The following is a 12,229-nucleotide window of genomic DNA, read 5'->3' on the forward strand; positions in this document are numbered from 1 at the left end:
TGAATTGTGACTGTATCAATTTTATATTTAAAATAGGCCGTATAAAATTCACCAAGCATAATTATGTGAAATCTGCAAAAATACAAATAAAGATCTAGTCAAAACTGTCAGATGAAGGCTATTTTGTAAAGACTACATGAGGCTTTTATTCTGTGCCTGAATGTTAAAAAAATATATATATGCAATACGCATAAATGGCATTACTTTATCTCTGCAACTTGCCAAGCAAATAGTGTAAGTAAAGATGTTGAAGTAATTTTTATAATTTTGACAGCTCTTGGAAGCTACGCCCAGATTCTGATTCCTAGTATTGTATTGGCCAGACTGCCGGACACAGAGGTCCGTATTGGCTGTTTTTCTTTCACAACGATCCCAAAGAACTCAGAGATTTGGAATATTAGGTTACAGTGTGGCAAAATGGCGACTGTCATTCAGAATCCGCTGAAAGCGTAAGTAATTATAAACATTATTTTCGTTCGTTTTCGAAAATGTGTGGTATTCCGCATGATTTAGAGTGTGGGTGCAAATCGAGTCTCGAAATAGAACTGTATGCACCGTGCATTTTGTATTTCAAGGAAATCTGTCCCAAACGAATAACTGTTTAATCCACGTAGTTTCTCTTTGTGTGGGGTGTGTAATGTATATATACACACAAGTAAATACATTTAAAGCCTTATGTTCCGACATTCATTCTGCAATTGCAACGGTGTGTCTCAGCATTCAGCTTCTGATGGTCAATGTGAGTGCAGCATTATTTCGGATGCAATGCTTTGAGAGTGTAACGTTACTCCGTTGACTTGTTTGCAGGACACCTAGATAAAGCCTTGGCCATATATGAAATCTGTCGGGATGAGCTGTCATATGACTTGTACGAGCGCGCTGTATGTCATCGCTAAACTACTTAGAACGTAAAATAATCATTTAAAGATAAAGATGGTACGCTGTGAAGTAAAACGATCATACGGTTCGGTTGAATTATAGTCCTAAAATGCCTATAAGTAGGAATCGAATAATTTCCCCACTGTGGCCTATGGAGAACTGCTGGACAGACATAACCCTGTTATATATTGAGAATTGGAAAGTGGCAAGTTGCAGACCGAGTTTTATGGTTTAATATTAATTCATTTCAGTTGATAACTTTCTTTAACGCACATATTTTATCGGTTATTGTTTGATATGTTATAGCCTATAAATTGATATTTGCGTCGTGTCCGCTCTCTCTCTCTCTCTCTCTCTCTCTCTATATATATATATATATATATATAAACAGGGTAACATTCATTAAGTCAAGATCAAGTAATGGATAACAATGGAATTCACTGTCCTGTTCTCTCTTGTTTGGATGTTGAAGTGCAGAGCTGCTTTCTCCCATGTGACAGAATTCCAGCTTTTATTAGATTACATTTATTAGAACTTTAAGGAGAGGTCAGAAGGGTTTGTCCTACTTATTGGTATTTGTCAGTACCTTTTGGTTAAAATTAGTATAGTCCCGAGGTGAAACCTTACATTTAAGGAATTAGTCTTACATATTTGATGGCGAAAGAAAAGAATTTACTTCCAGTATAATGTCTAATAATCATTAACCTTGCCATCAATAAAGCAAATACGTCACCCTTCAAATTTCACATGTGCATTTATCTTACGCTATATCTACATAACATGGTGAGCAGACAAAATGTGGAATATTTTCAGTTCTGCAAGCACTTAAAAAAGTTTTAGATATCCATGTTAAAAATGGTTACAGATTACATATGCTATATAAAAGATATTGTATGACTAGAGTAACCATGTTATTTACAAATTGTTTTTTTTTCCTTCGGTCGTGTCTTATCTTGCAAGTGAGATAGGATTGCATCTGGTGCCTCCTCACCAAAAAAAATGCTTGCACAACACCCTTGAATTCACACCAGCCTAAATTATAGTTACTTGTGATTCATCTCCATTCAAACTCAAGCTGATTTGTCTATATAAGTGTGTACACTGAGGGGGATGCACCATCTCTAAATGCTGTGGTGGAGCAGATTAGCAATATCCCAGGATCCCTCAGTACCCATCTGTTCTGATGACTAGCCGCAGAGATGTCAGTGGGCAAGAGACGGAGCCCCATCTGCTCCAGATCATGGACATAAAGCTCCCCTCCCATCCCACCAAAAAGACATCAGGGGGTCACCGGGAACAGGAAAAGGAGCCGTATACACCTGTCTGAGCACACTTTTATGTTTTTCCCTTTACCCACCGCTATTGTTCTGAATGCTATAAGACAATAAGAATGTTCACTTATTGTGTTATGAAAGAATTTGTAAATGTTGGATTTGGTTAACAAAGACTGTTGCTGGTGTAATTTGGCTATGTTTTGGCTGTGCTTTATTCTTCCTCTCTAAATCTCATTATGTTGCCCTGGCAAATAATGTGTTTCTTGTCTGGTTGTTTGTTCGTCGTGAACGAGATTACTTCCCACCACTGTTAAATACAAGTGTTCTTTTCTACGGAGGAGTAGTCATATATACCATGTTCAACAGCATTTAGCCTATTCATTTATTAGTGTCTGGAGAGCGGGGTCAGGTGGTTTGTATTTGTTTCGTCTCATATAAATTGAAGAGGGATAAATTGAGGGGGTGAGAATGTGGGCTTTAGGTTAAGGCGTTTGCGGTTGGCTGTTCCCCTCCCCCCATCTTCGTCTGTCTGGATGCATTTTGCTTTCGCATTACAACTGCTCTACAAACACCGTTGAGCCCGAGGTCTTTGTGTGTCCAGGAACAGGGGTTTGTGCTGGGATAGACTCCACTACACAACACTCTTATCCTGTTCAGCATTTGTTTCTTTTTGCTTGTGTTGAGTCTTTCAAAAAAAAAAAAAAAGCGTACTTTTCAAATGGACATAAAAAAATGAACTGAAAGGAAGGCATATTTTAAGTACCTCTGTTCATTCCATTCCATTCCATAATCCATTTGCAAACAGTCTAGACCTCTACATCACCTTTTTTCCTTTTTTCTTTTTCTTTTTTGAATAAACGTTTGCTAGCAAGCTAGACAACTGCACACTCCAGGAGTTCTTCAAGCTCTTCTGGCCTTTCTCTCTTGCTCAAGGCCCTTTCTTTATTCACCGCTGAGGGGTTTCTCTCAGAAAGTGAGCGATATCATGAAAGCACAGCAGTCTGATGGGGCACCTATGTTTAGCTTCCTCACAGCCTAGATTTGCTTCAAACTCTTTAAGACTGACTAAAGATGTTCAGAGCAGAGCTGAATAATAAGGCATTTCATTTCCATTACAATCATACATTATTTCACAGATTCATAACAAATAAAAAATTACAATTTCTGGGCACAAGCATGTGAATTACCCAACGCTATCTCACGACCAATTCGTACGTATTTTATGAGGTGACTAATTCATACGAATTCGTATGACGTAACTCATACGAATTCATACAATTTGTGTAAACCCCAGTGATTGGTAGGTTTAGGGGCGGGATTAGGGGTAGGTCATTCGTACAAATTCATACGAATCTGGCAACTCGTAAAATATGTACGATTTAGCAAAAAAGGTACAAATTCGTTCGGGTGAGGTCGTATAAATTCGTACGAATTAGCCAGCTCATAAAATACGTATGAATTGCTGTTCAGGAGTTCAGGTTGGAATTAAAAAAGGCATCTTCTAAATACTTAGACTATGTGTTTATGGGTCGCTAAATATTTTCATATTATGGTTGATAACCTGTAAATAGCTCATATTATTCATTGTATACTATTTTGTATAATTATATAAAAATAAAACACTAAAAACCAAAATAGTACATTACCGTTCTATTTATCAAACAATATTGAAAAAAAAAAAAACTATGTCATGGTTTCCACAAAAATATTAAGCAGGGCAACTGATAATAAGAATAAATGTTTCTGAGCACCAAATCATCATATTAGATAATTAGAATGATTTCTGAAAGATCATGTGACTCTGAAAACTGGAGTAATGGCTGCTGAAAATTCAGGTTTAAAATCACGGGAATAAATTACATTTTAAAATATATTTAAATAGAAAACAGTTGTAATAGGGTTGTAATAACATTGTAATAACATTTTTCACAATATTACTGTTTTACCATTGTTTTTTTAACCAAACAATCAAATAAATGCGGCCTTAGTGAGCATAAGAGACTTATTTTAAAAACATTAAAAAATCTTACAGACCTAACTTTTGAATGCTAGTGTATACATTATTATTAGTAGTATATACATATTATTATTATACTTTATTATTATATATATATATATATATATATATATATACAGTCAAACCAAAATTTATTCAGACACCTTGAACATTTCATTCACAGTTTATTCACTATAATTAAAAAAAAAAAAAGGTAATAAAATATGGCTAGATCTCAGAGTTAAACTGTGTCAGAAAAAATTAATCTTAATTATGTCAGATAACACTTAGGTAAAACATGGTAAGGTCGAAGTGTCTGAATAATTTTTGGTTCCAAATTTTTATCAATTTTACTGGTAGTCCACTGTATGAAGAATTTTTGGGTATAATATGTCACAGTTTACTTTATTTTGCTATCCTCGCTTACATAAATGAACTGTAAGTGTCCTGCACCCACTAGTAAACATATACTAAAAATATCAAAAAACGTCTGAATAATTTTTGGTTTGACTGTATATTATTATATAGTATATATTGACAGATATACCAATATTGACAGATAGCGAAAAATGAAAAATCTCTAGTGTCTGCTGATAATTGACATGGTACTGATATAATGCAGTGCTAAAAATCACAGTAAAAATAGTTTGGATACAGTTTATGCAATTAAACAAAAATTAAGCCTTCAATTAATGATTCAGATTCAATGAAGCTAATTTGTTAAATGCCTAAATTCTGTCACTAAAGATGATCAATGCTTTTTGGTATGCAAACGTAGCACAGTAATTAATGGTCAATTGGATTAACAGGCATGTAATGAGTGAATGTGGTGCACTCAGTGCCCTGGGTGTTCAGAGAGAGAGAGAGAGAGAGAGAGAGAGACTACAGCTTCTGTTTTCAGCCTCCTCATCTCCCCATAGACATACAGAAAAGAGCCTGACTGTGATGGATCACTCTCTCTCTTCACACGACTCACTGTGGAGGGCAAATCCCTATTCATATCAGCACCTCTCTACCCTCCGGCGCACTACAGACTATTTTAAAATACCCATATGATCACATAAAATGATTATTCTATTTGGAGAGGGGATTTACTTTGAAGTGAGAGGTTTTGAAGTGGTTTAAAGGTGAGGCATTTCTTTGCTTGATCATTTCCTGACTGCCATTGGTCAGTGAACAGAAAGCCCCACCCCAAATTAGCACTATTGGTTGAGCCAAATGTTTCTGTGTTGGGCATGTTGGGATGGTACATAGCAGGGTACTTTAACATACACAATGGCATCATGTTTGAAATGCTCAGTTAAGTTGGAAATCTGTACGTGGAATATTTTTAATGTAGTGATATTTGTGAACAAGTAGGTGTTTTTTTAAAATCTGATACAGCGTTTCAGTTAAATCTTGTTTACTTGTACTGATGAAAAGCTTCCTTAGGAAGCGCTTTGAGACAAGACGTCTCTGTGCCGGCCTGTTAACTAATGAAAGCTTAATCACATTTGGAGGGCCAGTTTACAAAGCACGTGTCTAATTGAAATGCAGTGCTGATTATCATGACGGTATGCATATGTATTTGAAAATGAACAACAATTCTCTGAGCAACGCCTACCTAAGCCAATGATTATTCATGGACACCTGTCCAGAGAGACCATTCTGATTAAATCAAACTAAAGAGGTCATTTGAATATGAAAGACATCTTCTCCATCCTTAAGAAGTGTGGCTATGTTCTTTTGAGACACAAAGGAGACGCCCCTGTTGTTCAAGTAATATGAATATAGACGCTGGCTCTGCTGAGTAAAGGGGCCTCCAGCCTCTGAGTTACACACTAAACTGTGAATGAGCTGCAGCTCTGCTCTGTTGAATAAGGAATAGGTATTAATTTCCTAAGAGCAGCCCAGGCACAAAGCACATGGCTCAGTGCAGGCGTTTCATTTCCAGTTTTCACAGAGGCTGAAACAGGCTAACAGAAAAAAACGGTTGTTTACAAATAACTTTGAATTGGATGTGTGAAAAAATGTTTAATCTGCCCAGCTAATTTTCTTTGCTCTACCTCTCAGTGAGAAGACATTTTTTGCTTCTTTTGGTCAGCAGTGTATTTTTCCCTATATTTTATATAGGCTATATATTTTTCTTCTAAATCGGTTATTGAGTAAATCATTGCCACTATTCATTTTCAAGTGAGAAACACAAAATTTTATGTTTACATGTAAGTAGGCTAAATCAAAAATCAAAGATAGCATTGCATAAAGTAATAATAGTAATAATTCATATAAATAATAAAGAAATAATAAAGAAATAATATCATTATCATATATAAATAACATAACAAGTACAATAATATTTTTATTATAATTATTAATTAGAATATAATAAGATACTCATGTTTTTATTGTTTAGTATAATTTATTACTGTCAAAATAAAAATAAGTTCTTAATATTATTTTATAAAATAAATAATGTAATATAAAATATACTTTTGAGTATTAAATAAATAAAAATATGTTCTTAATATTATTTTATAAAATAAATAATGTAATATTAATATACTTTTGAGTGTTAAATAAATATATATTTATTTAAAAAATATTCAAAAAATATATATATATATATAAATGTATAAATGTAATAAATATTTTAAATGTATTTTTAAAAATAAATATACATAATTATAAACAAATACAAAAATAGTTATTATTATTATTAATTAAGAAAATAAATAAATATTCATTTATTAAAAAAATATTTAATAAATGTATTTTTTTAAATAAATGTTACATGTTATAATTATACATAATTAATACATGTAAACAACAAATACAAAAATAGTTGTTATTATTATTATTATTATTATTATTAAAGAAAATAAGATAATCATGCTTGTATTGTTGCAGTATAATGATTATTTATTTATTAAATTATTTTTATTTTCAAATTGTATTTAGTATAATTTATTACTATTGTGTCAAATAAAAGTAAAAGTTCTTAATATTATTTTATAAAATAAATAATTTTTATATTAATTATACTTTTGAGTATTAGTAAATAAATGTATACATAATTATAACATAAACAACAAATAAAAAAATAGTTATTATTATTATTATTAGGATTATTATTAAAGAGAAATAAGATAATCATGCTTGTATTGTTGCAGTATATTGATTATTTATTTATTAAATCAAAATGAATACAATATAAAATAAGTTATGCATGTTGTTTATCACTTAAACCAAATAATCAAGCCATTAAAAAATGTGTTGCTGTTTCTTTTTCCATTCAACATGAATTGTAGGCCTTTGGTCTACGTCTTTAAAACCTTTCAGCTTACACAAGAACTGATTTACACAATGCTCTGTTAGCTCAATGTTTATTCTAAAACATTCCAGTGTCATACCATCCCACAATTTTGGTGAGCTCACATACACTGTGAAAAGTCCAGCTTTAAATTACCTTTCAATTTCCAATTTAAAGGATTTTACTTGACCAAAGTCAAATTTCTGTTTCCTGCCCATGTACCTGTGAAACATGCATTATCTATAGAAGCAACTGCTCTTGGGGTTGTGAAAATCAAATACTGTGACAGATTTAATAAACATCCCTTCTATTCTTCCCGGTCCATAACTAATCGACATTAAAAGATTGAAGATCTCAACGACCTTCACGAGACTCTCTTTATCCAGGGAGGTGCCTCCAGGGAGGTGGCAGAGAGAATACGTGTCTTCTAACACGCCAGTCTAACTGTTTACATAACTGCTTCACTCTGTTGACCAGAGCCTATGCCTTATGCGTAATACGGGAGGCCGTTTATAGTAAAGATTTTGTATGGGGGAGGCTGTATGAAGCATGGTGTCCTCACATGAGCTCTTTCCTTAAGATGGTGCTGATAGACACCATCATCATCAGCCGTTCATTGGTAAGCACATGTCATCTCTAGGGGCTGTTATGGTTTTGTTTAAGGTGCTGAAAAGTAGTTATAGATCTACTCTGAGAGGGAACTTGAGTTGAGAGCCATCAGGGCTGTTTAGTCCAGTGGAGCATGTTGATGATTATGGTGATAGCGGCTCTCGTGCAGGTCGTGGGCGCTCTAATGCGGGCCTCTGTCACTGCAACTTACATAATGACTCCTGCAGTCTCCAGCTGATAGCACAGGCATTTCGTTTCAGGGAAATAATGCCCACAGGAAGCCCAGGAAAGAGAGAGCAGTGGAGGAGCAGGATAGTGAATGCAGGAGGAAAGAAGAAATGTAGATGTAATCTGGAGATTTTCAAGATAAATGACAAGAGAAGAAGATTTAGGAGATAATGTTCTCAGTGTCTTTTGGGTACTAGAGACTGTAACAACATTCATATTTATTCTATCAAGAAACTGTTATCTCTCCTCAATGCACTTTGTACACACATATTATATATATATCTATATCTATATATATATATAGAGATAGATAGATAGATAGATAGATAGATAGATATAGATATATAATCAGCATGGCAAAAAGTCTGAAAATTCTGTCATCATTTAATCCCCTCATTTTGTTTTATGACTTTTTTTTATGAAAAGAAAGTGACTTTCGTTTTATGAAAACAGTTGAAACTAAATTAAGTCAATGAGGACCAAAATAGGGATGTTGCATATATCGGTATTAACAATAACCGTGATATTTAAAAAATAAAATATTGATTTTGTGTTAATATTACACATACAATAATATTGTAAATAAGTAATTTTGAAACAGTAATAAAGCATTTCTGGCACGAAACAATGGGTTTTTGTAAGAAAAATATCCATATTTAAAACTTTATAATCTAAAATAACTTCCAGCAGATGACCTTTATGGTTAGTTATGAATACAAACTCACTAACTGCCTCTCTATACTCATATTTTGAGTGTGATTCAATGGCCAAAAAAGGAAAACACAAAATAAACAAAGTTAAAGATGAATTTCACTGATAGCATTATTATTTTTTTCAGAATTTCTATAGATATAACAGTGATATCCTTATTGTGAATTCTTTTAGCCAGGATAATTGTGTTGTGAAAATCTGATAAAGTGACAGCCTTAGTTTAAAACAACATTGACTTTCTGACTCATTGTGTGAACAAAACAAAACATTTTGTAGTATATATGTATTTCACAGAAGAAAGAAAGTCATACAGGTTTGGAACCAAACTATTGTCTGCCCATATTTACAAACATTCCAAAACATTTTTTTTTTTTTTTTCAAATGGAACTGGTTATTTATAAGAACTGGTTCTTGATTCTCAAACCTACTTTTGGGGGTAAACTACGCTATCAAATGTAGTCTCCTTTGTCTCTCTCAGACCTTTGCTTTTCATACCTGCCTGCTCTTTTTCTCTCCTGCTCCTTCCAAACACTGAGGCTCTTTGTGTCGCTATGCTGGGTTGGAATACTCCTCTTTGTCCAGCCTAGCATTCCTCACATATCTGTGTATCCTCTGGTCCAGAGGAGAGTGATCTAATCGAAACAGGAGGCAGTTATGGGGAGAGAAGCCATGCAGGCTGGCTGTGGTCCAGTGTCTTTTCTTTCTTTCGATATGAAGTTGGTAGTCTTGTCTCAATGACTCTTGACTGCCTAAAGGGAATCACATGGATGACAATGTAAGCATTTCTTCATGCAATAGAGACTGTGCTAATAACTAAGAGTGCATAACTCTCAAACGGTCGGTGGAAAACTGAATTGTGAAAAGAAAGCATGACCCAGAGGCTCGACAGCACAAAACACAAGCTTGCTTTGAAACTGTATTGATGTACAGTGGTATTTGCCAAGAAAAATAGTCCTGTATTACAGGCTCTTTAAAACCTAACAAAACTTAAAGTTTATATAGTCTGTGTTTCCACCAACTACATGTTCCTGGATCAACAACTTTGTTGATCCTGGAACAACATTCCAATCAACCAATCAGATTTGAGAGACAAGTTTACAGTTTATGTCAAGTTTAGGCTTACAAACAGGGTTAGGTGTTTCTACATCAGTGTTATTCGCCTATCATTTCCCTCTGATTTTAGGGATAACTTATGGTTAGGTTAGGGGTTTGTCTTACTTGGCAAAATCACGGTGACTGTTTATGCTAAAACCAGGATTCCTCACCAAATGTGTCTTCCTCAGGCTCGGGGACCAGTTCTACAGGGAGGCCATTGAGCACTGTCGCAGCTACAATGCCCGCTTGTGTGCGGAGCGCAGCGTACGCATGCCCTTCCTGGACTCTCAGACGGGTGTAGCTCAGAACAACTGTTACATCTGGATGGAGAAGCGGCACCGGGGGCCAGGTAGCACATTTCTTCAAGCATAATATTAATTCGATTAACGAGTTCATACAAAATTTTCATCATTTACTTCCCTTCATGATGTTCCAAACCTGAATGCTGTTAGTTTTTCTGTGGAACAAAAGGAACATTTTTTGAAAAACAGTGATGACAGTTCACAGTCTGTTAAATGAATAAATAAAAGTGTCTGTTATTTTCAGTGAAGCCTGTTTCTCGCACAAAAAAATATTGAATGGCAAAAATTGGTGCACTGTAAAAAATTATTTTCACAATTTGTTATTACAACATTTTTTCTTTTGTCAAATCAACTTAAATAATTAATATGGCTCAGATAACATAATATTTTGAGTTTCTGTTGATTAAACCAATCACCTTTATTGTACTAACTCAATTTTTTAATTTCAGTGAACTCAAAATTGTAAGGCAACCAGGTAACTTACTTTTTTAAGTTAAACCAACAATTATTTTTTACAGTGTGGTGGGTTTTGTGTTTTTTGGAGTTTAACAGCCATAGTCACTGAGAATTGTCATTTCTTGAAGAATCCATGTAAGGATTCTTCAAAATATCAAATCAATTTTCTTCTTCACAGAAGAAAGTCAGTTATACGAGATTGGGATGACATGAGGGTGAGTAAATGATTTTTTTTAGGTGAAACCTTTTAATGAGATGGGGTGTGCTAGCGTAAGCAAACAATATTTTGCTTATATTGCTTATGTGTTAATGTGCATTATATGAACTACACACTGTATGTAGGGTGTTGTCATCTGAAGATGCCATCATCTAACCAAATGTTTAAAATTGATGTCGTATCCAGTCATTCCAGTTTTTTTTATCTCACCGCCACAGGAATTTGGATGGAAGTTGGACTTTGGCACTGTACAGAACCATCTAAACCTCAATTTTAAATTTCGCTTAAAAATGCAGCTTGATTTAAGGATAAAGACTGGCACATTTTGTTTTAAAGCAAATGGCACAGGGAGTGCAGATAATACATGTTGATAAGCATTTATACAGCGTACTAATGTCAAGGCAGTTGTACCTGTATGTTTCCCCTTGTAACATGATAAACAATGCAATAGACTATTCAATGTAATAAGACAGAACCCCAATGCATACTTCTTTCTCTAGTCTTTCCACAGCATTCCTTTTCTTATTATCTGACCAAAACAGCCAATATCTAGACATATAGCTGCCAAAGGGAACAATATGCCTGCCGAGAACCGGACACAAATAGAGTCAGTGCCTCGCAACTAAAAGCTGCATAGCCACACCCTACACTTTGTGGTAGACCAGTGTTTATTGGATGTTTTTCATTCTGGGTTTCTCTCTCTCTCGATTTCTCTATTTTCCAATTAAGAGACTGGATAGATGCATAACTGAGAGCATGTGCCTCACATATGTAAATGCACAGATTATGTGTTATGGGCCAATCAGAGAGAATGACTCTGTCAACACCCATGATGCCAGTGTTTTTGTTTAAGATGTTTCATTAAAATTCTGAATCCCTGTATAGACAAGATTAGTTTTGTGTTTCTCAGGATGATACCTGTAAAATAAAATTTGGTTCGCACTTTAGATTATGGTCCAATTCTCACTATTAACTCTCTTTCTCACAATACTCTTCTACATAATACAGTAAGCCTCAATTGATATTGTTCATTGAAGCTTACTGTATTATGTAGAAGAGTATTGTGAGAAAGAGATCGATTGAGCGAGTTTATTACCTGCATTCAGATTTAGCATTTTCCTTCAGGTCAGTCCTATGTTCATAATAAAACATCTGTTTAAATGTCTGATGTAT

General features: G+C 34.2%; 2 protein-coding genes across 6 annotated transcripts in view; both read left to right on the forward strand.

Annotated features, from left to right (window-relative positions):
• The window catches only part of zbtb1 (zinc finger and BTB domain containing 1), a 422,399-nt gene that overhangs the window by 394,569 nt on the left and 15,601 nt on the right, over window positions 1-12,229 (forward strand). The window lies entirely within an intron of this gene.
• dpf3 (double PHD fingers 3) overlaps window positions 301-12,229 on the forward strand; it is a 35,709-nt gene continuing 23,780 nt past the window's right edge. For 4 of the 5 annotated variants that reach the window (XM_051874389.1, XM_051874390.1, XM_051874391.1 and 1 more), the window contains exons 1-2: window positions 301-449; window positions 10,270-10,430. In XM_051874389.1, coding sequence (XP_051730349.1) covers window positions 418-449; window positions 10,270-10,430 — 193 coding nt within the window. In that variant the 5' untranslated portion in view covers window positions 301-417. Of the gene's footprint in view, window positions 450-10,269; window positions 10,431-10,832; window positions 10,859-11,017; window positions 11,055-12,229 lie in introns of those variants that run through there. The other variant, XM_051874392.1, reaches the window with a different exon arrangement.

This window comes from Ctenopharyngodon idella, chromosome 20 (assembly GCF_019924925.1).
Source record: "Ctenopharyngodon idella isolate HZGC_01 chromosome 20, HZGC01, whole genome shotgun sequence".
In the NCBI taxonomy this organism is placed as follows: Eukaryota; Metazoa; Chordata; class Actinopteri; order Cypriniformes; family Xenocyprididae; genus Ctenopharyngodon; species Ctenopharyngodon idella.